The 25,301-nt window shown below is 37.1% G+C and overlaps 1 protein-coding gene across 1 annotated transcript; it reads right to left on the reverse strand.

Moving 5' to 3' along the window:
* Window positions 1–159: 159 nt before the first annotated feature.
* On the reverse strand, window positions 160–24,459 carry npc1l1 (NPC1-like 1). The gene is made up of 21 exons (XM_038287300.1): window positions 24,241–24,459; window positions 21,836–21,997; window positions 20,839–21,750; window positions 20,455–20,748; window positions 19,724–19,947; window positions 19,536–19,636; window positions 15,864–16,036; window positions 15,429–15,557; window positions 11,989–12,171; window positions 11,774–11,888; window positions 11,412–11,677; window positions 8,823–8,912; window positions 8,543–8,733; window positions 5,892–6,019; window positions 5,661–5,790; window positions 5,526–5,581; window positions 4,940–5,090; window positions 4,611–4,842; window positions 1,949–2,062; window positions 1,548–1,710; window positions 160–1,457 (listed from the first exon to the last, which is right to left on the reverse strand). Exons 1-21 carry the CDS (start codon window positions 24,280–24,282, stop codon window positions 1,354–1,356), a joined length of 3,960 nt encoding a protein of 1,319 aa, XP_038143228.1. The 5' UTR covers window positions 24,283–24,459; the 3' UTR covers window positions 160–1,353.
* Between the last annotated feature and the right edge of the window lie 842 nt (window positions 24,460–25,301).

Raw genomic sequence — 25,301 nt, forward strand, 5'->3', positions numbered from 1 at the left:
GCTCTTAATGACAGTTTTTATCAAAGTTTATGAAGGTTATTTTGTTTCTAAACTATTTGTGCATTGTAAGTGTGAATTGGAAGTTGTAGAGAGAGTTATATTCTAAGTTTTGTATGTTTAGAATAAAAAAAAAATCACAGGTACAATTTTTTTTTTTTTTTTTACAACTGTTCAAATTTTAAGTACAAGAACACAAATTCTGTTCTACAAGTTGCACATCAAAATCCTCTTACATTCAGTTTTGCTACAGTTGATCTAAAACAAATGGTGCAAAACAAATTCAAACACGTGTATTAAAATCTTCAAAAAATATGTATTTTTTTTCCCTTAACACAAACACAAATCAATTAATACAACTGCGAGATTCTGCAGCCATGAGTCACAAACTCAACTTTAAAAGTTACGCCTTCATTTTTACTTTTGACACAAATGTCACACCGGTAAAAATGGTCTTCATAAATTCACAAACTTGCATTCTTCTTCATGCATCTTAATGAGGAAGCACACATTTGCAACTCTTTGGGTTAGTTGGTAAATAAAAAATTAGTCGACAAACCAGAACAAAAAAAAAAAACTTTTCTAGATAACTGTAACTTCTAATTTTCTATTATTAAAAGCAATACTTATTTTGTGTTAGAGGATAAACATTTCTTCATTTGTTTATTGTACCTGTAAATGTATAGCACATAATAAAAACGAATTAAAGGTGGAGTGTGCCCTATTAATGATCTAAAAAAGGCTTTTGTTTGTGTTGTTTACTAAATTTGACTCATCACTTCATCTGATTATTCATTTATCCATTTCTTTTACACCTGCTTGATGCTGTTTGGATTGAAGGGAGAGCTGGTGGCTCTCTGCATCAATCAATTGGTGAAAGGCAGGTTACTAAAAAAAAAGGCAATTTCAAGGTATCATGTTGCATTGTCTTTGTTTATGCATTATTTATTATTTTAAAGTTTTTACACAACTTTGTTTTTATCAGCCTTCTTAATAGTCCATTTGAAGATAGAGACGGAGTTGGGTTAATGATTTCCACATTGAGCTGCATACGTGACTCCAAAGCTGCTTTGAGTCCATCCAGTCCAACTTTATACAAAAGAAGTGTAGAGAAAAGTGTTTATACAGGTGATGCTCAGAGAACAGTAATCTCCTCCTCCTCATCGATTTCTCAGGGGTTTTTGCTTTCAATTGAAGATTTGCTGGAGTTTATCCCTTCATTTATTTCTTAGGGGTTTTGGCTTTTATTGAAAGATTTTCTGTTTATCTCCTCTTTTTCATTTATTCCTGAGTGATCTGGAACTTCAATTGAAGCTTTTTGGAGTTTGAATCCAGTTCCAGTTTTAATTCATGCTTTTAAAGTGCAATGTTTTCATACACCTCTTTAGGTTTTTCATCCGTCATTGATTGTTCTCTATCCTGTTGTTGGTGCAACAGCACTGCTTTATTCACACCAGGACCTGAAAAACAAGGATCAGGATAACTTAAATTTGTCTGTTGTCATTTCCTGCCATCAGAATGAAAAGCAATTTGCAGATTATTGTTCATACCGAAGTAACTGAGCAGCACAGGGAGGAAGATGAGTCCGTGGGCCAGTCCCAGGAGAGTGATGACAAGATTTAAGCGGAAGAAGAAAATCTGGATCAGCTGAGCTTTAGCAAACGCCAAAACAATAATGCCTGGCAAATTGGTCATTGCAACACCAGCAAACACCTTCAAGGATAAAAAAAAAAGATTAAAATCAACCCTAAACAGCTGTTTCTGTTTGTAACGATCAAACTCTTGGTGTTATCATTTACTTATTGGCAGACAAACAATACAATAAATTCCACTGAAGGCATTTCTTTTTTTATATACTTCCTCAGACCTTTCATCTGATCTTTAGTTTTATAACCAAGGTTAGTTTTTTGTTTAACTTAATGTTTAAGGATCCAGCTCAGAGGTTACTTACTGCACTGCCCATGTTGGCTGTCGCCTCCTTTGCTCTTTCAATGCGTGTCATCTTAGTGCTGAGAGCAAAGGCTCTGGTCATGTGGGACACAAACTCCACAGATATACCCACTGCCTGCAAATAGCATGGATTATAAGGTTAATCGAGTGAAGAACATTTGCTGCAATGATCATTTACTGAAGTATAGAGTTCATCCAAGAAAATAGTTTTAGATTTTAGAAAAAGACTAAATTTGACTGAAATACAACAGAAAAACCCAAATTACATCAAATAAATAATTATACTAAATGTTAATTCCTAATTAGTTACTCTTTGTTTCCATGGTAACTACATACTACTTCCTAATTAGTTTATCTGTGTTTCCCAGTTAACTAAACAGTTTTAGTAAAACTGTTCATGGACTGTTCTCCCTGCTGTTTTCTGGGCGCTGCACAATGGCAGCCCACTGTGCTCCAAGGGGTTAAATGCAGAGGTACATTTTTCCAGTGTGAGATCAGTTAAGTTCAGTTATTATTATTGTGTGCATTCTTTGTAAATGAATAAAATATAAGGAAAGGCTGATTAGTGCAAAAGATATTCATTGTTCTGGCAGGATTTCTGACTACCCTAATAGCCTTGGGGCTGTTTAGTGCTTCCCTGAGTTATAACAGGCTTCAGATCAGGATGCATGGTGTCAGCAGATTTGTTTTTTTTTTTTTTACTTTTACATGTTTTTCAACGAAAGGCAAGTGAGCTCCCAATGATCCTATCTGCAGAGGCACAAAAGGGCACAGAAGCTCATGTACTTCCTGCAGAGGACGAGGAGAGCCCACCTGCCCCCACCCATCCTCACAACCTTCTACAGAAGCACGATAGAGAGCGTTCTGACCAGGTGACTCACTGTTTGGTGTGGAGGCTGCAGCGCCTCAGACTGGAAGAAGGTGAGAAGAGTGGTGAGAACAGCAGAGAGGATCATGTGGGCTGCTCTTCCCTTATTAAAGACATTTTATCCCAGTGCAGTCCCACACATTATAAATGACCCCCTCAAACCCCCACCATGGACTGCTCTCCCTGCTGCCCTCTGGGAAGAGGCTTTGAAGCATCCAATGCAGGACCAACAGATTCTGCAACAGTTTCTTCCCCACTGCCATCAGCAGTGGGGAAGAAAGCTAAACTGTTGAACAACTCTAAATCATCACAGACTCTGCATCAGGCTGATGACACCAAACCGAACCTACTGGTTATTTCCACCATATATATATATATATATATATATATATATATATATATATTAATGCTCTGAACTTCTGTATCAATGCGCTTTTGAACCATGTTTTCTTTTTTCTCCCACACTGGTTTTATTTGATCACTGCTGCACTTTATGGAGTGGAAATGTTCATTTACTGTCTGGAAAACTGTACTCAGTGAGATTTTGTTTTGTATTCATTCTGTGTATACAAAAGGACAATATATATATAAGGCTGGGCTGGCCCAGTTAGTACCGGTTAGCTACCCATTAGTTCCTTATTGTTCTCCAGTAATTAATCAAATTTTGTGTATGTTGTTGTAAAGTCTTACCAAAGAATTTATAGACTGATTTACAGTTCTGGCAAAGTTGCTAATGAAGCATCACAGCTATCCTATGCTTTTATAAAGTTTTCTTAGAAATCAAACAGAAATATTGCAAAATATAAAGGTTTAAAGGCCCTGAAGACCATCATATTTATTTATTTTATCTTCTCACTATTAGTCTTTGGGATCTGCTTGCCTGAAGGAGGGTCCATGCTGGGCACCAACATAGGAGCTTCATGTTCATGAAGTTTTTAATCTTCCTTTGGGACGAAAATCGAAAACTCTAACTCCCATGTAACGAATTAACTTCTCGTTCATTTTAGAAACATAAAAAAATTGTTACACCTGCTGTCTGGGCCGTGGTCCTTAAGGTTAGAAATAAAACTTCAACAGTTAGTTCTCATAAAAAAACCCAATATTTTTTATCTTTTTATTTTTTATTTGCATGATTATGGGTCAGAACAGCAAAATGTTGGATTTTATTGTAAAGTTGAATGACAGTGATGCATCATTACTTTTTATTTAATTTAATTTAATTTTTTACTGATAAAAACTGTTTTAATTTCATTTCTATTTAGTCCACTGGAGTCAAATCTTCCATGAACCACATTTCACTGTCTTTTAGGATTTTTCTGTTCCTGCTTGGGAGATTAAGAAAAATATATTGTTGTAAAGATAAAGATATATTGTGTTTTGCAAAGCAAATCTTGCTCTGCAAAGTCATTTAGCTTTAGCAATGCCGTAGCATCATGCTTCATGTTAGGGAAGGTTTTTTTTTCTTTCAGAAGAATCTGTTATGCTTGTTTTCCATCTCACATAATGCCAAACAAAAAGTGGTATTTTTTCTGGCTTTCTTAGCTATTACTCTTTTGCTTTGTAATAAAAAAAACAAAAACATATCTATCCACCTGAGGTGAGAATCTCTACAACTGCTGCTGAATGGACTTCTTACTATAATTTTCACATATTTATGCTACGTTGTTTTGGTCGGTTTGCGTTTGTAACAAGAAATTGAAATGTTTGAATAGAATGGCATTAATAATTCTGTGTCATCACTCGATGCGTCTTTACCTCAGCAGCTTTTATTTCCACATAAGAGATGTTCACCTACCGTGACCAGATTAATCAGGGCCACTGCGTTGTAGTCTATGCTCCATAAGGTCATGACCCCAACGGTGTCCACCACAATCATGAGGATGGTGAGCAGGTTGAGGAAGCCGGAGATCAGGTCCAAACCCAGCAGCAGGCAGCACACCACAAAGGTCGGTATGAGACAAAGGCCGATGTTGAAGAGCCCTTCTTCCACGATAGTCAGGTATTGCTCATAAAACACGTAAGTAATCCTTGCAGAAGAGAAAGAAAAAATAAATAAATTCTACAGCTGTTTGGAAACAAGAAAAAGTTTTATTTAAGAAGATAGAAACTCATTCAAAAACCTACGTGTAAGGAAATACTTCAAAGTCAGGAGAGGTGCCATTAATATTCCTCATGCCCTTGGTGATTTCGTCGGCCAGCTCTCTGGCTTTTTTCAGGGCAGCTGTGAACTCCTGAGAGTTGGTCAGTGGAGAGTGATATGCCATGAACCGAGAGGCTGAGAAGAAAGGACAATCAGAAAAGTAAACCTAAGTGTTTCACAGTTTTCACAGCTCGGACGGGATTTAGATCACAGGCCAAACATTTGGGAGAAACATCAGGTTTCGGTTCACGATGCCTAGAATCAAAACAAGATGCAAGGATTTTCGCCTGCCTTCTGTGCATGATCAGATTTTGCTTTCACTGATATATTCCATTCTCCTGTTAATACTTTTAGGCATATATTTACATCCCCAGACTACTGCTGCTAAGAAAGAAGCTATTTGGTTTTTAATGCTTAGAAATTCTGCAAGACTCAATATATTTTCATTCACACCTCTGTATATAATCATTATATTTAAAGAAACATATTAAATAATCCTATTTGTACAAATTTTATCTTTTTTTAAAAAGTTTTTGTCCAATGACGTAAATATGTAAAAAACAAACATACCTACTATTTCTCCAGTTTCGCTTCGCACCACTGCTGTATCGTAAGCTCCTAAACCACTGTTAGAAGAGATTTGAAGTGAGGTGTAGTTTTGATGTGATGTAATCAGCTTCTCTAGACACGGAGCTCATTACTCACCCTTTGGAGCACTGCAGGTCAGGCCTGTTAGCCAGAAATTCAGGGAGGAAGCGGTTGAACTGTGTCAAGTTGGGCCGTACAACACCATCTTCAGGATTCGGCAAGCATTTCTTTAAACAGTTTAAACCGGCTGTTGTCGCAAAAACATTGCAAAAAACAGATATCAATTATTTTATCTTTGTGCTTATTTCCTTATTTTCTATTTATTTGTTACAGTGAAAGTCGTCTCACTTATGTTTGCAGGACAGAATTCTCCAACATTTGGACCTGCTGTGTAGAGGCGGCAGCATCTGGATCCAGGGTTCAACCAGTCAATAAAATCATCCACCCAAGAGTTAGCAGGAATAGCCATGTAGGATCTGAGGGTTAGTTTAAAGACAAGATCAAACAATTAAATAAAATAGCTGTAAGTATTGAGTGCAGTTTAGTTTAGATGAATAGCAGGGTAAACTACTGGAGGCCCTAATTGGGTGTAAAATGCATTGGAATTAATCTTTCTACTTCAGAGGCATAGACAGGTATCGGGTATTGCAGCCTAACAATGAACCCAAATGAGTCCCCATTCCTAAGGGGCGGACCTGATCTTTTGGTTCAATTTGCATGTTTTTTAAGCCAAAACAAGTTTTTGGGCTACTTTTTAAGTCGTTGAACTCAACGTTAATTCTGACATTTTGAACTGACAAAGCTTCCTGGATGGGAAGCAAAACATCTTTAAACTCCAGTCCAGTGGATTGTTCTTTTAAAACTTTTTAGGAATAATCTTTCTATTTATTCAGCGGGTAAAAAGATCAAACTCTAGATCAGGGATAACCAATTAAAAATCAGCGGGGTCCTAATAAAGAAAATCAACAACCAGTAAAGGTCCGGATTAGCGGAACCCTGGTCCACTAATCCGTGAACTCTGACTTAGATTAATTATTTGATTTTTCACCTAATCAAGAATACCTTTGTCCCAAAGATTTCCTGTAACTATATACCCAACAGACGCTTTTTTTATACACTTAACATATCAGAATCTAAATCTATTTTAATTAGCAACAATGATGCGCTTTGTATTTACAAATTTGACATGATAAAAAGTTCAGTTTATGCCAAACAGTTTTCAAAATTGGAAAAACATGAGAACATTGTCAGGATCTTTCTTTCTCTTGCTGAACCTGAAAATCCTCAGGATCCTGTATTGGATGTTGTGTGTAACTTTATTGCACTTTAATTAAAAAAATCTGTTATAATTTGATTTCCATAACGTGTTGTCATGACAGGGCTGTTATTTTGACTGCAATTTTGCTGTTGTAACGATGTGTGTTCTGGTTATTTGAGCATGATTAAACATGCTGCCTTAAAATGGCTTTAAAAAAAAGGTTTGCGTTATTTAGAAAGCATTCTTTTAAAGGTGTGGGAAATTGGGGGTGCATGAGACACAGAAAGGGGTGCAAAACTAAAAAAGTTTAGGAAAAGCTGTACAATATTTATATATGGAGGGCCGAAAAATATAATTAAATGACTAAATGCACTATGAAATAGGTGATAATACATTATTCAGTGATTAGGTACACCATTAAATTATGTATTGCACTACTGTTTTTTTTTTTTTTTTTTAGGGGATCACCAGTCTCTGGGATCTATATATTGGGATCATAGGCTGAAATGTTTGGGAACAGCAGGTCTAATTTTCCTCATTTGAATTGACAGTAGATCCATGATGTACTGAAATAATTGGTAAAAGTCACCTAGAATTATTACAACTGCTTCTCTGCTAATATTATTTACATTTTCAGTAAATAGTGCGTGTTTACTCATTAATATGTCAAATTTGTCACTAATATTGGTTGAGAGCAGGCTTGGACTGGGAAAGATTTTCAGCCCCGTTTTTTTTTTTCATTTACACCAGCCCCCCCGCAGCCAGAAAAAAAAAAAACGTCTGGTCACCCTATTAAGAATGAATACATGAAAGCTCAGCAGTGTGTAAGCCTTCACTGCAAGTCTAGCTGGCATGTGGGCAATGAAATGGAATAATGTAAACAGATGCAAAACCACATCATGCACTGCAACATATTTTTGCTAAATATTTGAACATAAAGTCGCCAAATAAAAGAGGAAAATCGTAGTTTGCTTTAAAGAAAGCATTTTAGCTTTATTATAATTTAGTTTGTTGAGGGCATTTTACAGTTTGAAGAAACAGAAAATTACACCACAGGCCAACCGTCACACCGATGTGCATGACAAGGAAGGGCTATATATACTGCATGCATCATTTAGGTAGTTAACATTATACTACTTCTTAAGCTCCTTGAGTTATTTATTGTGGCAGGTAGTTGTTTCTGTTGGGGCTGGTATGATTTAAGGAGGGCCGGCCCTTAGACAATAAAATAAAAACTGGGTAAATGCCTGGTATCACAGATTACCAGTCCAAGCCTGGTTGAGAGTATAAATCTTAACTGTTAAACTGTCTGTTGTTTCTTGATTAGTAAATATTCCCATATTTTATAAACTTCCCTTGGTGTAAAACATTTACTTTGTGATAAAGTGAAGGTCAGGTGCAACTTATGAGGAAGTAGCCTATTTGAAAAATAAAATTTTCCATTTGAATGTATTGTATTTTTTGTCTTTCATGTTTGTTTGCCAAGAAATAAATGACTGTTCCAGCAATAAATGAGTACCACTAGATTCCATTTATTTTGAGGGAAGCAGTTGTTTAAAAAAATGTTTTATGTAACAAGGTAAAGTACCGTGAGGTTGTTGCCACCTGCCAGAAAAAGATATGAAACGAAGGACACCTGCAGCAGTCTGATTAATGCAGTGAGGAGAATATAATAAATACAAAGGTTGGCTTTATGCTCTGATACAGAGATCTGGACCAATTAGGATTCAAGCTGACTCACCGTTCAGGATAGTCTGTGGCATAGCGGATCTTCTGAGTCATGGAGAACTGATCGCAGCCCACGCTGGAGCACACACCGTTCATGCCCTCCACCGTGCTGAAGTCATATCCTCTCTTTGTCACAAAATATACTGGGACGCCAACTTCAAAGTATTTGTAGAGATACTGAAAATAGTCCAGCATGTAGGAACCCTAAAGCAGAACAAAAAAAATCCAGGTGAGGGAACGCATTAAGAGCTCTATGTTTTGAGCTGATGATGAATAAAGCGGCTCCAACTCACCTTGGGCATCGCCAGCTCCTGATCCAAACCAACTTTCACATGCAGCATGAGGTATATCGAAGCACACGCCATGAAGATGAAAACCACCATCTGAGAAGAGCCACGAAACAACAATCAGCTCATCTCATCGTCCTTTGAACATGATAATTTGTCACATCACAGTGACAAACTTTAATGTATCTTATGGGATATTATGCAACAAACCCTCACAGAGCAGTGAATAACTAGTGAAATACTTCCAAAAAAATTGCAAATAAACCACTGGACTTCTTTTTCCAAGTTTGAAAACATTCACTACCCATTCACAAAGCTTTCCTAATTCAAAATGTCTGGAATAGCGTTGAGTTCCAGGCTTATAAAGTGGCCCAAGCCTTGTTATGGCTTAGAAAACATGCAAATTGAACTGAAAAACAGGTCCCTCTTTACTAATGGGAAGTCGTAAAGGTTATTTTTGGCCTGCAAAACCCTATACTGGCCCATGCCTCTGTAAAGGAGGCATAGGCCAATTTGATTTCTCCAGTGCTATCAACACCACCCAGCCAGGACTCCTAAGGGACAAGCTGGAGCTGTCAGGAGTGGACCAGCAGATGTCCAAGTTGATTCTGGACTACCTCACTGGCCCTCCAAAGTAAGTGAGGGTGCGGGGCTGTGTCTCAGATAGGTTGGTTTGCAGTAGGGGGTCCCACAGGGAACAGTGCTGGCACCGTTCCTCTTCACCCTTTAAACTGCAGACTTCTCCATTATCTCCCCATGCTGCCACCTCCAGAAGTTCTCTGAAGATTTTGCCATAGTTGGCCTCATCACATGTGGGGACGACTCAGAATACAGACACTGGACCCAGAACTTCTTGGTCTGGTGCTAACAGAACCACCTTCTGATTAATGCAGAGAAAACCAAGGAGCTAGTGGTGGACTTTCGCAGAAGCAGATCCACCCCACTGATACTGGTGAACATTCAGTGAACAGATATGGAGATATTGGACTCTTATACGTACCTAGGTGTTCATCTGAATAACAAACTGGACTGGACTCACAACACTGAGGATCTGTATAAGAAAGGTCAGAGGAGACTCTTCCTGCTGAGGAGACTGAGGTCTTTAAGAGTGCAGCGGCCACTCCTAAAGACCTTCTATGAAGCTGTTGTGGCATCAGCCATCTTCTATGGAGCTGTCTCTTTGAACAGTGGCTTATCTGTAGCTGAGAGAAAGTGGCTCGATAAGCTGATCAGGAAGGCCAGCTCTGTGATTGGATGCCCTTTGGACTCACTGCATGAGGTTGGAAACAAAAGGATCCTAGCTAAATTAACTTCAAGTTGGATAATGTCTCCCACCCCATGCATGAAGCTGCTGCTGAACTGGAGAGCTCCTTCAGTGACAGACTGCTGCCCCCTAAATGCACCAGGGAGCGTTATCACAGATCCTTCCTCCCAGCAGCTTTAAGACTCTATTAGCACCACTAATCCCAACAACTTTAATAAGTTGTTACATTCATGCTGATTTTGTAAAGTTCCTACCTTAGTCAGTTAAATAACCTGCTGCTGTCATTCTACACATCTCTGATGTTGCTGCTATTTTCAAAAATCCATTACTGTAAAAATGTCCATAGCTGTATATTGTTTTTTATTCTCCGGGTGCACAGTTTTTATATTGTTGAAACACTTTACAGTATGTTATTGCTTATATTTTAACTTTGATTTTGTGCGACAATTTTTTCTATAATCTTTTTGCTGCTGTAAACAGCAGAATTTCCCCATTGTGGGACAATAAAGAGATTTTCTATTCTATTCTACATCTATTCAACTCTATGCTGTTCTATATTGTCATGATTGCAGCCCCGGTAGCTGATCTGATAAGTCTAGATCGATTAGAGTTTCCTCAGGTTGCTGTGAGTTGCTTGGTGACCTGATCAACTATACTTTAGCACGCTTTAGCTTTCAGATCCCTACACTTTGATACCCCTAAATAGAAATTCCGTCCAATGAGTATAGTTTATTATTAAAATGAGCTACCTTTGTTTGATTTTAAATCGATTTTCTCTAAGGCCACAGCGTTTTTTTCAGAGAGCATTAGAGGACAAAGAAGAAAATGAAAAACATTGCAGACAGGTCAGGGTGGGGTATTTAGCATGATCAGGTTATTAAAAAAAAAAAATCCCAGAGCTCTGCCGAGAGCATTGTTCAAGAATAGAAAGACTATAATACATTTGCAACCCTGCACAGGGTTGCCCCAGGCTGACTCAAAAAAAAAATGTAGAGGTAAGCATATAAACCACATTCATTCATATGCTTTTTATGGCAGAACGTATTAATTTGTGGTGATAATAGGTTGATGAGCAGCAGCAGCAGCAATAATTGAAATGGTCAGCATTGATAAGAAGATAGAGCAAGGTAAAATCAGAGCAGGACAGGTTCACCATCCAGCAGGACACCAACCCTGCACATACAGCAGAAACTACAATAGAGATAGTTCAGATCAAAGCTCATTCATTAATCCTTGTCCATCCAATTCAAAATACGCACTGCTTTGTGATGGACGATCACATAAACCCCCCACAAAACATGTCAAAGAGTGTTGTTTAAAAGGCACTTTACCACTATGATCCTGGTGACACTGTGCAGCAAGACGGGGGCGTAGAACTTTCTCATAAAAGGCAGCAAAAAGCCCTCATTTGGTTTATTGGCACGTTCTTTTGACACAGTAACACAGCAAAGCAGTTCACACCGGTTGTTGTCTTGGCGCCTAGCATCCAGGGACAGAAGTGCCACAAAGGCTGTGATCTGGAGGAAGAAGTCCATGAGGATGGCCAAAGCAGCATACAGAGCAAAGGCCTTCACGGCCGGCATGGTGGACAAGGCCCCTGGTGTGGCAAGGCAAAAACATCATCAAAGATTTACAAAGCTTCTAACCATTTTTTTTTAAAGCAACATTGCAGAGGTAAAAACAAAAAACATACCTAAAAAGAAGCAGACAGATTCTGACAAACTGCACAGCAGCATACTGGGTGCAACTCGTCCAAGCACGCGGCCAATTTGCTGCTCTCGGGTCTCTCCCATCTCCCTTACATCCCTCTGCAAGGATGAAATGGAAATGTAACATTACTAATATGAAAAATCTAAACTTTAGTTGGCAACAATGCTGCAGATTCCTGGTGCAGAACGACAGTCACACCTGGTACTCCAAAACAAAGATGAAGATGTTGTCAGCTCCAACAGCGAGCACCAGGAAAGGCACGACCTGCAGAATGACCAGCGAGGATGGGATCCCAATCCATGAGTAGAAACCCATGGAGGCCAGAACCGAACAGACCACCACCAGAATTCCTCCTAAACCCACTAAAAACTTTGAATCCACCTGCGGGACAAACACATATACTTAATTCCAACAAAAATGTCTCTTTTCACAGTTTTTATTACAAATCATTAATAGTATACCTCCAATATTTGTTCTAGACTAAAGATAAGCACCATGTAGCTGATACGTGCATACTGTGGAAGTGTGCTGTTATTGTTGGACCTGATAAGCACCTTATCATCAATTCTTTCTTTTTGCCAAAGGCCCATTTCAATGCAAAACAACCAAAGTAATTAAGCTATAAATCAGCTACAATAATAACCTCTTTCTAGTGTGCTAAACAGGAATAACAAATTGTGAAGCGTAGACCATTAACCGAGCGGATATCTTCAAATAGTGATGAATGATGAATAGTGATGAGTCCATTATAGTTGATGTTCCAATTAGAGATTGACCGATTCATTTTTTTTCGGGCTGATTCTGATACAGATTATTTTGACATCAGTCTAATCCAGTGGTTCCTATGCTTCACTTGCTTGGAATCCCTCTGGTTCACAAGCAAGTTTTCTCACCTCCATTGAGTCCTTTTCAAAAGCTTAACATAGAAAAGTCAAACACAGTAGTTTACCTATTGTAATCACATAAACAACTCAAACTTCCTTTAATCACAAAGCTTCCCAGGGACTGTCCCTGCAATTTCGGAAACCCCTGGTCTATCCAATCGCTGATGTGTGCTGCTGTTATTTTTTGGGCCGATTCTTAGTCAATATCACTTTTTTTCCTCCATTTATATAGTAAAAATGACACAATAAGAAACAAGTTACAGAAGTCTCAATATAAACAAAAAGAAACTTTTATCAACAAAAAAAAAAAAAAAAAAACAACAACAATGCATCTCAAATGGAGACAATGGCAAAGGCTAACAGATAAATGTATCGGCCAATACAGATAGAAGAGGAAGAAACAAGAATGCAAATTTTGGCCACAAACATGCGCTGGCTGATGTATGGGTCTACCTTTTTATAATTTTTTTTTTTTATTTTATTTTCATTAAAATTTTTTTCTTTCCTACTTGCTTTGATTATGCTTTATATTCCTATATTTTAATCACGTAAAGCACTCTGCATTGTCTTTTTACTGAATTGTGCTATACAAATAAATTTGCCTTGCCTTGCCTTACCTCTACTTTCAATATAGCAATATTTTCCAACTCATGTTCACTAATAGAGGGTTCTGATTGCATTATTATGAAACCGATTCTGTCCTTCTGGGATAGATGTCTTAATTTGCAAGAAGAAAGACAGATTCAGAGATTATATTTTTTGTCGGTTGTGATGATTCTTTGGTTGATTTCGTTTTTAATATCGCAGTTTAAAGATCTAAGGAAAATTTATCAAATGTGTGAAGTGGAAGAAAAAACATGTTTTTATATGACTACAATGAGAAAATAAGGCGAGGGTTTAAGCAATCTTTTATTTTTTTACCAACATGTTTCTCCTGAAATATAAGTGATATTGACACTGAATCCTGTGTTCGGATGAGTGGTTGGAGTTACAGTAAGTGTTTAAAAAAAGTTAACAACAATCCACTGAACTTTGTTTCCAAGTTTGAAGACGTTTCGCTTCCTATCCAGGAAGCTTTTTCAATTCAAAATTACAGAAATAGCGTTGATTTCAAGGTTTTATGTAGTGGACCAAAAACAAAGCCTTTGTTTTGGATTAGAAAACATGCAAATTGAACCGGATTAACAGGTCCGCCCGTTGAGAATTTGCAGTCGTTTAGGTTATTTGTTGCCTGCAATACCCCATACCAGTCTATGTCACTGCAAAGGGGGTCATTAGGGGGAATTGTTGGCCTGGCTGAACAGGGCTGTTCATGTATGGCTCTAAGAACCACACATGAACCCGAACTGCCCATTCTTAAGGGGCGGACCCGTTTGTCCAGTTCAATTTGCATGTTTTCTAAGCCAAAACAAGGCTTTGTTTTTGGTGCACTCTATAAAACTTCCTGCATGGGAAGCAAAAAGTCTTCAAACTTGGAAACAAAGTCCAGTGGATTGTTTTTTTGTGTGTTTTTTTTTTGGAATGACTATGACCTGGATGACTGAGAACTTTCACCAGCATGTTACAGTAAGTGGGGCTCGGATCAGGGTGGATTTTGAGCAGAATGCCAAATTGGTTGCATCAACTTAACGGCTCATCCTGTTCTTTGACAGTGCAGGAACCTTGAAGATGTCCCTTTGAATTTTTGTTTCTAAAGCTTTTAGGAATTATTCATGAGTAAAAAAGAGGCACACTAATAATACTTTTAATAAAGTAAAATCCTAAATATGCAAATGATAAAACAAAACGTCTATTTTTAATTCCCTACAGAAGTTTTTTTTTCATGTTTGTTAGTTTGTGTTTACTTAGTTTTCCAACCCAAATTTTAATAAAAAAAAATAACAGCTAAGCTAATTATAGGCAATTACTTATTTCATAAGAAACAAGTTATGATATGTCAATAACAATAATATGAATTGTCTTAATTTTTAGTTGAGGGTTTGTAAAATACTATGAAATTTGTCTTTTGAAAATAATCAATTTCCTTGTTAAACTCTAGTCCTTATTTTTTTACTGATTTTCCAAAGTTTGATATTTGGGAATAAATATATTTTACTCATGTCTTGCTGTGAAAAATACAACAAAATGTTTTTCTTTGCAATAAACTGCTTTTTGTGTGGTATAGGCAATGTAAGGATGAAGGTTAAAACCCACATATTTGTGATAAAAATAATAAAAATATTACAGGTTTTTATTTTTGTTTACTGGACTTGAGCTATTTGTTACAAACAGTAAATATCTCAGCTGTTTTGTGTAAGTGTCCGACATTTAGGAATTCCCGTTTCTCTTTAAGGAATTCTACAATTCCTCAAACATACTTCTGGTGTCTTCAGATGAGTTCTTTAGTATTTACTATAAAGGGGACGTTTGAAGACAAGTGGTTGCAATGAATTTCATTCATGGGCACAAGAGTAAAGGGGGCTAAATAGAGAATTAAACAATTCTTTTTACATTAATCAAGATTTTTGTGTAATTTAGGTTACATTTTAAAATATGAACTAAGCTTGTATTATTATCTAAAGTTCCAATTAAGACATCAACGTAGACCAGTAGGAGGTAAAATTGAGGTTTCATGTGTAATTTAATAGTTTTGCACGTTTCTGTTGTATTTTTTCTAATATTTGTTGTTTTAGCAACTAAAAAATGACATGTGATGCTGAAGTACTCTACTGTGTTGACAATAGACTTATCCAGGCCTTTTTTCCATAGTCTTACCAGTAAGCGTTTGCATGAAGAGTACTCCCCCAGTGCCACTGCGATATAAACAAAGATCACAGCATAGCTGATCATGAAGATGGGAATATCTTCTGCTGTCGTTCGATTAATTTCATCCTCCAGGGACCTCTTTAGGAATAGAAAGAAAATGTAAAACAACGTGATAAAATTTGCTGCAACAAGGCATAGAAAATAATGATAGTGGAGCGAACTTATTGCCCTTGCAAGTGACAGGTCCTGCAGAATTACTTTATCATCAAAACTGCTGATATCAGTCTCTTTTAAAGATAGGAGGTGGTTATAGCCAGTAGGTAAAAGATCGCTGGCATGTCAATGATAACACGTAATCAGGGACAGCCCTGACATTATCTCTAATGCTGATACAAGACTAGAAAACAAGAGGTAGAGTTATGGAAGTCTCAGGGTTCACTTTACCTCAGCCATGTATGCAAAAGTAAATTTGCATTCTGGGCTTCTTTGGTAGTCCCGGACAATTTTGAGAAATTCTGTTTCCCACTGCAAGGCTACTTTAAATTTGGGGTTGTCACGACCATAGTTGTTGAGAGAAAAGGTCATTATGAAGGCTTCAGAGTTGGTGTATCCATCATCTGAGTTGCCTGCAAGAAAAAGAAAAGAAACAAAATGTACAATGTTATCGAAAAAGTTATAGACTACTCTGAAAGTATAAAATCATGGAAATCTTATAGCATGAGGCTATATCTGACCAGAAACTTAACGCAATTAAAAGTTGTTTATTAAATAATAGATAACTCTCTTTGAAGACTATTAAGTAATTACTTGATTTGTGATATATTTATTTTGTCTCTGGAAACCTGTATTCAGCAACATGATTATGTTAGTATAAAAGAGTCAAATTCTTCTAATCAGTTAAGTTCTCACATTCTCAGAAATAGAGTTAAATATTGATTATGTTTTTAAGTTGAGGATTTTAACTCTCATGTTGACAATGATGATAATCAAATGTAGCCTTCAACATTAACGTTGCTCAAAACATCTGCAGGCCTATCCAACTTTGTTGTCATACTTTGGACCTTGCATATTCTTAATTTCTAAATACATATAAACATTTTTTTTTATTCTGTTTGACCCTCACATTAAAGAAATATATTAGATCATTATCAAACAATGATGAGTAAACTAAAAATATATTCCATTCACAATCTATTCAGAATCACAGAAAGACACAGAAGATTGCAGCTATTTAATTTATTTCCTTTCAAAACTTAGTTGTTGATAGTGTTTTTCCTTGCTCTGTGTTGCATTGGACAATGTAGCCCTTTTGACAGTGAAGTATGTGGGAAGCTGGTTCTGTCTTTAATTATCAAAGACCTGTATGTCTGCAGAAAGCCCAACTCTTTAAAACTGGAGAAATATTGCAGTGGAGGGTTCATGAATTTTGAAAAATTGTGCACTGTGTTATAGAAACACCCCTCGAAAAGCTGGATCAGAATGTTTTTCATCATTAAAAGAAGAGAAAAATAGTCGTAAATTTCACCATAATACAGTGGCTAAACTTGAATATTAACAATTTCCTCCCAATAAACAAGGCAGATTTTGAGGTAAATGTTGAAGCTAAGCCATGTTTGGACGGTTTTGATCTAGTTGCACTTTCTCATTTAGCAAAAGTATTATATTTCTCTACACCTTCAACTTACATGATGTATGATGGATCCAATCCCTGCAAAATAATTTAAAATGTGCAATTTAAGGAGATTGTCACCCCTTCATGATTATCACCAGCTTTAGTACTATGAAACATACTACAGGCTTTTAAGGTAGCTGTAATTGAAGCTTTTTGTAAACAACCTCCTTTTGATCAAAATGAATAAATGAACATTTTATATCTAAAGACTGCAGACATGTATGTCTCAAGATAAAAAAAAACTGGATTACTTGTTTAGTAATGTTTAGTCTTTAAATTGATCAGGATATCTATTATAAATCATATACTTTCAATAAAGAAAATTGCAAAAAATTAGAAATATTCTTGCTCAAGAGTGACACAATGAAACTAGTCCATGCGTGTGTTGCTTCTAGGTTGGACTGTTGTCATTCTTTATTCTCAGGATATCCACAAAATACTGCAGCTAATGTTCTTAAAAAGACATATTACTATTTGAGCCTCGCTTCATTTACTCTGTTTTAAAACCAAAGTAGAAGTAAAATAAATCCTGTTCTCACTTACAATCCCCTAAATAATCAAGCTCCATTATACATCAGAGATCTGACTTTTCTATATACAGGTGCTGGTCATAAAATTAGAATATCATGAAAAAGTAGATTGATTTCAGTAATTCCATTTAAAAAGGGAAACTTGTATATTATATTCATACATTACATACAAACTCATATATTTCAGATGTTTATTTTGTTTAATTTTGATGATTACAAATGACAACAAATGAAAATCTCAAATTCATCATATCAGAAAATTAGAATATTGTGAAAAGGTTCAAAATTGATGGCCCCTGGTGCCACACTCTAATCAGCTAATTAACTCAAACCACCTGCAAAAGCCTTTAAATGGTCTTTCAGTCTAGTTCTATAGGCTACACAATCATGAGGAAGACTACTGACTTGACAGTTGTCCAAAAGACGACCATCGACACCTTGCACAAGGAGGGCAAGACACAAAAGGTCATCGCTAAAGAGGCTGGCTGTTCACAGAGCTCAGTGTCCAAGCACATTAATAGAGAGGCGAAGGGAAGGAAAAGATGTGGTCGAAAAAAGTGTACAAGCAAGAGAGATAACCGCACCCTGGAGAGGATTGTGAAACAAAACCCATTCAAAAATGTGGGGGAGATTCACAAAGAGTGGACTGCAGCTGGAGTGAGTGCTTCAAGAACCACCACACACAGACGTATGAAAGACATGGGTTTCTGCTGTCGCATTCCTTGTGTCAAGCCACTCTTGAACCACAGACAGCGTCAGAAGCGTCTTGCCTGGGCTAAAGAGAAACAGGACTGGACTGCTGGTGAGTGGTCCAAAGTCATGTTCTCTGATGAAAGTAAATTTTGCATTTCCTTTGGAAATCAAGGTCCCAGAGTCTGGAGGAAAAGAAGAGAGGCACTTCATCCACGTTGCTTGAAGTCCAGTGTAAAGTTTCCACAGTCAGTGATGGTTTGGGGTGCCATGTCATCTGCTGGTGTTGGTCCATTGTGTTTTCTGAGGTCCAGGGTCAACGCAGCCACATACCAGGAAGTTTTAGAGCACTTCATGCTTCCTGCAGCTGACCAACTTTTTGGAGATGCAGATTTCATTTTCCAACAGGACTTGGCACCTGCACACAGTGCCAAAGCTACCAGTACCTGGTTGAAGGACCATGGTATCCCTGTTCTTAATTGGCCAGCAAACTCTCCTGACCTTAACCCCATAGAAAATCTATGGGGTATTGTGAAGAAGAAGATGCAATACACCAGACCCAACAATTCAGAAGAGCTAAAAGCCACTATTAGAGCAACCTGGGCTATCATAACACCTGAGCAGTGCCACAGACTGATCGACTCCATGCCACGCCGCATTGCTGCAGTAATACAGGCCAAAGGAGGCCCAACTAAATACTGAGTGCTGTACATGCTCATACTTTTCATGTTCATACTTTTCAGTTGGCCAACATTTCTATAAATCCTTTGTTTTTATTGGTCTTCAGTAATATTCTAATTTTCTGATATGATGAATTTGAGATTTTCATTTGTTGTCATTTGTAATCATCAAAATTAAACAAAATAAACATCTGAAATATATGAGTTTGTATGTAATGTATGAATATAATATACAAGTTTCACTTTTTAAATGGAATTACTGAAATCAATCTACTTTTTCATGATATTCTAATTTTATGACCAGCACCTGTATTTCCAACAGAGCTCTTCTCTCCCAGACTGCAGGCCTTCTGGTGCTAACAGAAAAAAACATTTTAACCAATTTGTCTGTATGATTTGGTTAAATTTACTTGAGAACCCATTTGTTATGAATTGGCATTCTACAAATAAACTGAATTAATTAAATTTTCCAATAAGTTGAGCGTTTATTTTTTATTTTTTTGTGCTTTACTAATTTAATCCATTCAAACATAATGACACTCACCTTCATAGCCTCCCACTGCTAGAAATGGAAATACTGGAGCTCCATAATCAGCCATACAGCTCATTCCTAAATCTGTGATATCTTTGAAGGAGAGCGGGGAGCTTGAGAAGAGGCGGAAGAGGGGAAAGTTTAAACATTTTAGCTTTTTGAGGGACCTTTACATCACAATTGCTTACATTAATACATACTTAAGGCAGTAGATTAGATGGTCCCTCCAGTCTACCTCCTTGGTCACTCCGAGCTCAGTCATATTTACTTTAGCATTAATGTTCTCCAGACTGTTCTGGAAGTACTGTGGCAGGCTGTTTACTGCACAGTCAGTAAGGGAAGGATTAGATGGGTTTAGTGGCGCGTAACACACGTCCTTCAGGGACGCATTTCGGTTCAAATCATCTGACCAGAACTGAATATCCTAGAGCAATGCAAAAAGGAAATAAAAGGTGCAACTGTGAGATACAGTGACATCTATTAGATTACAAAAATGCCTCAATTACAATTATGCTTGAAAGTTAACATACCCTCCTATTAAAGAAAATGATATATTCACACTAGTAATTCAAGAAACACAAAACTGAAAAGTTTTGTGTTTATTTATCCAATATATAAAAATGTACTAAATAATAATCCAGTAAATGAAAATATTGATTTTGAGTTTTTATTTAAAATAAAATAAGTCTAAGAAAAACTGTCTCAGAGAAATTAAAGTTCCTTGCTCACGAACAGTAAACCAACCGACCTGTCAACAGGTGCAGAAGTCTGGCTAAACATATATATATATATATTCCAAAATAATGTCATGAATTCAATGTTTTTTATATTTATTTTATTATTACTTTTGTCAATTTGATCTTATTTCACTAGTAAATGGAATGGCATGTAAACTTTCAAGCACTGCTGTATGTTACGACTGACATGTTACCTGTATTTTTCTCTGGAGATTCAGCAGCTCAATGATGAGATCTTTGGATATAAGCCCACTGAAGTTCTGCGGCCCAAACAGCAGTGAATCATAAACGTGACCTGTTCTTCCTGGTGCTGTCAGGATGAGCTGGTTAGTCCTGAAGAAGGGAGTAAAGTTTTCGTCATGGAAGTCCTTCTCCTGGCGGGCCCTGCTGTTGGGAGCAGACCACAGCTCAACCGGATCAGTGGTGAGCCGGATTGACTTGAGGCCAACAGCGAAAACAGCCACAATGATGGCTGCCACCAAGATAACCTTGAATGAGGATGAAAAAATATTTGTCTGACACATTTTTTTTTTTTTGGTTCTCTATCTACAGGTTTAGATTTTTTAAGACCTACTTACAATGAGGGGATAAGAAGCCATTAAGGTTCCCCAACGTTGAAACTGACGACTCATAAAAGCTTGAGCTGCAAAACTATTTTTCTCTAGACATGTCACCTCTGATGGGTCGATGATGCGCTCACCCACTTCATTACTGTTTTCATCCTTGATTTTTTTATTTAATTTAGATGTCTGATAGTGTTTCTTGTTTTGATATTCCACGTAGCAAGACACAATGAGGTAAAACAAAAAGGCTAACATCAGAAGACAGAATAAGATTATACATATCAGCAGATATCCATCCATACTTAGCAGCATGAAAGGTTCAGGAAGTGGAGGTGGGGGTGGCACAGGAGGGCATGACTCTAGGCAGTCCTGGCAGGAGCAGGCTTCCTCGCCTGTTGTTGTAATCTCATTACACCCAATAGCATGCCCACTGTAAGGAATAATCCCCTCTGGTACTCCGGAAGTGTCATTGTTCGCTATCAGCCGAAAGTCAATGTCCAATGGCGCCAGACCATTGCTGGTGTCCCCCTGGAAATCGTACCAACGCTGGGCTGTGCACAGCTTCGATCCATAACGACCACACATGGTGGCTATGGCAAAACCTCCTGTGGATGGAATCCTGACATTTCTGCAAGAATTAAATGCACCTTCTGAGAACTCGCTGCTGATATATGCCTGGTAGGCCACCACTGCCTCCCTCGTCGCATTCAGATACGTTACATTCATAACCTTTGTGACATTTAAGGTCTGAGTCTGGTTGGGGCTGCAGGTAGTGATACAGTGCAGGTGGGCAAAGTTCTCAGCACAGGATGGGCAGCGTACCAGCAGGTTTTTGGAAAGACTCAAACTATTTTCCAGAGAGGAGAGTTGTCCCAGGGAGCAGCAGGCATATGTGTTGCCTTCTCCTTTGTCTAACATGGGGCACACCTGCAGCAAGGAGAGTTTTTTAATCATTTGCATGCCAGACAGTCCCAACGTGCTAAAGCTTGTTTAACCCAGGTAAGTAACAAACCTCTTTGAGCCTTTTGTAATGCTCTCCTGTAAGGTGTCGGGCTGCGCTGTAATTGAGACATGGAACAATGGGAGGAATCAGGCTACCGTCCACAGTTGGGTTACGACCACACTCCTCATAGAAGGCACAGTAACCCTCTCTGGGTGGGCCCTGTGAGGACACCTGTGGAGAAGGTGAGAACATTTGAGTCCATCCATCAACATGTGCAGATGTCTGCACATGTATATATATATATTTATATATATATATATTTTCTGAATACTTTTTACTTCTACTACCCTAATTTGAACACAAATATCCACACTTTCTATAACTTACTTCTCAAAACTCTCATTACTTCTAAACATACTGACAATGATTTAACAGCTGTAATGAAACAAGAAAATCCACAAAGAGAATCTGTCCAGTCAGAGCCCAGTATGTTAATCGAACGCAGATAGAACTGAAAGCAACATGGATGTAAACGGAAGGCTGGGAAACACTGTAGATGACGGATCAGATTTGGAGACCCAAGACATTCCCCATCCATTCCTCCTTCACATGTTGATTATGCTTCAACTTCAACTTCGATTCAATGATATGTGCATCTTTAATGCTGTGAATTCTAGAGCTGTAAAATCTAATCAACTACACAGAAGAATTTATATTATCCTCTCTGAAATTTTAATTTGGAAAAAAACTGCACAGAGTTAGTGTAATTTTTTTTATGCTCTCTTTACCAACACAGTGAGAAATAGAGGAAAATCAATCAATTTTCTGTAAAAATATTTTTTGGAAGCTTTTAAAAGCTATTTTTAAAAACAAAAACTACTTTACTTAAGTATTTAAGTATAATTTAGGGTGTACTTATTACCTAACTAAAGGAGTTCATTCGATAACTTTACTTTTACTAGTCTTCCTTTACACTGCTATCTGTACTTTTACTCAAGTAAAAATGTGTGTACTTTTACACCTCCATAACTGAGAAGCTGTAACCAGTTACTACCAACCTCTTCCTCCGAAGACACATTAGTACCTGTACTTTCAATTCCTGCTTGACGTCATTCATTGACGCTACAAGATTTTCATATAATGTTTTTACCATAAAGCTGTCTTTTTCTAGCGGTGTGCTGGTCCTCCTGTAGGAAACCCAACACAAACCATAATGCCACCATCCCCGTGCTTCACAGTTGGAAGGGTTTTTTGCCTCTCTTTCTCCTTTTTTTCTTCTTAGAATCGAACTAGAGCTCATGGTAGCTAAAATGTAATCAATTTAAGACCACAGTATAAGGCTCCTTTTAGCCAACACCTTCATAAAAAGTAATGCTGTTCGTGGTTCTGTAGGTTTGCACATTTTATACTAAAACATTCGAACCCATCCATTCCTGAATATTATGATCATTTAAAATCCTGATACTGCCTATAGGATACTTGCATATAATTTTTGAATAGATTAATTTCTTTATACCTATATAGACCACAGTCCCCTGCTGATTTTGTTTGTATCTTTCTTTTTTGCTTTTTCTTTTGCCTCACACGAAATCTCTAAAAACACACCCACTAGTGTACCTCAGTTAATGCTTAAAGAATAATTTATTATAGCGGGACAAACCTGTTAAAACGTTGGTGCTTAATAAGCAGAAAATACAAAATGTTAAAAGACTTTCCAGCTATTTCAAAATGCAGACTTCTGGAAGTTATGCACATTTATTGGGTGTTTTCAGAATGCTTCACTTTAAGTTTTGTATCTTATAATATGTTTTATCCCATGATAGAATAGAAAATCCCTTTATTATGCCACAATGGGGAAATTGTGGTGTTACAGCAGCAAAAGATTACAGCAAAAGCGTTCACACAAATGTGAACTTTAAAAAAGTGTACAAAAATAACAGAATAAGAGTTAAGAACATAAACATAAAATACTGTACTGTACAGTGTTTTTACAATATAAATACTTTGCATCTGGAGAATGAATAACCAATATAAATGATATATTCTGTGCTTTGTTTCTCATGTGTTCTATTTTCTCTCTAAATCAGTCGAATACGTAATATAATTCCTAATACAACAAGGGATTTTCTCTTAGTAGACATTAAAATATTATATATTAATAACAAGGCTCTGTTAATTTTTTTTAATCTGTACAGAAAACCAAAATAACAATGCTACTTTAAACAGTATATTTGTAACAGTATAGACTGGCTTATTAAAAATGGCAGTTACATATAATAAGAATTGAGTTATTTTTTCAGAATAAATGTATTATTAAATGGTGCTATGCTGTGATTATTCCACTTTTGGTCTCTCGCTGAACTTTTCAAAGTTTGCAATCCAGAAAAAATTTTCATTATCAGAACAGTGGTTAACAGAGAAGCAAACATTTACCAGGTACATGTTTCCCAGCGGAAACGCAAACCATTACTCACCAGACAGGCCAGAAATGCGACGAGGATTACAGCATGAAACATTATTCCTGGAGAGTTTCTGCAGCACCTGAATCAGTATCCTGTCTTTCGGGAGGCTGGAGTGTTTAACTATCAGCACTGTCCTTTTAGGAGACACATCTGGCAAAGACAGTGGATGGACTTCTGTGGCTGTCCTTGCTCTGCTGTTATCTGTTCATCTAACTGTGTTGAGAAGAAGAAAAAAACATCCTGACTTTTGACCAACGTCACCAGTACTGCAGTGTCACAGCCCTCTTATCTGGGGATTTTACAGACAACCAATCAGGGTGATAAAGGATCAATATTTCTATTAGATTATTAACTTTGGGGCAATGTGGAGTTGGTTGCCTGGGTTACTTACAGTAAAGCAGTTTGCAGGAATTATTTAGGGAAACCCAAAACAAAACAGCCTCGCCCAGGTTCTGCATGAGTTTTCTCAGCCTGTCACTGCCAGTCTCTGACTTATCATGTTTCTGTTTATAGTAGATCCTTCTTCCATTATAAATATGTTTTCACCTGGCAAAGCTCAGCTCTGTTTGATGGTTAAATGCAACCTGAAGCTGAATCCAGATATATTGAAATCAATATTATAAACACAGATAAACACAATTTTATTTCCTCACTTTCTCTTAAAAAAAAAATAATACAAATCCTTCCTGTTTTAGGTCAGACCCAGTCTTTTTATTCCAGAATAATGTGCAAGAAAGAGCTTTTTTTTAATATATATATTGCTGTGGTTCCTCTAATAAAACAAAGACCTGAATCTTAATGACCAAATAGCTACAAGATGGCTTAAGAAAAACAAAGGACACTTTGGACACTTTTCAAGTGTCCAAAATAATGTTTTAATCTTAGATTCAGTGAGCTTTTTTTAATATATTGCTGTGTCCTCCAACAATTTAGAAAAGCCCATATAGTGGTAAAGTTATGGCTAATTTTAAAAAGTTTTACCTAATCTGATCCAGGAAGGCAGGTTTTAAAAATCTGGATTAGATTAAGACACACCTGCAAATGTAAACAAAGACAACGCCTTAAAAATTCTA

Source organism: Cyprinodon tularosa, unplaced genomic scaffold, assembly GCF_016077235.1.
Source record: "Cyprinodon tularosa strain WSP-4 unplaced genomic scaffold, ASM1607723v1 ctg238, whole genome shotgun sequence".
Classification (NCBI taxonomy): Eukaryota; Metazoa; Chordata; class Actinopteri; order Cyprinodontiformes; family Cyprinodontidae; genus Cyprinodon; species Cyprinodon tularosa.

What these genes read in the sequence shown, in the direction of transcription:
- npc1l1 (XM_038287300.1), bottom strand. Translation starts at nt 24,282, where the DNA reads ATGTTTCATGCTGTAATCCTCGTCGCATTTCTGGCCTGTCTG. An exon ending in AGCAGTGGGAGGCTATGAAG is followed by an intron (nt 16,037 to 19,535) that starts GTGAGTGTCATT and finishes CAGGCAACTCAG; the next exon opens with ATGATGGATACACCAACTCT. An exon ending in CTTCATGCAAACGCTTACTG is followed by an intron (nt 12,172 to 15,428) that starts GTAAGACTATGG and finishes TTTGTCCCGCAG; the next exon opens with GTGGATTCAAAGTTTTTAGT.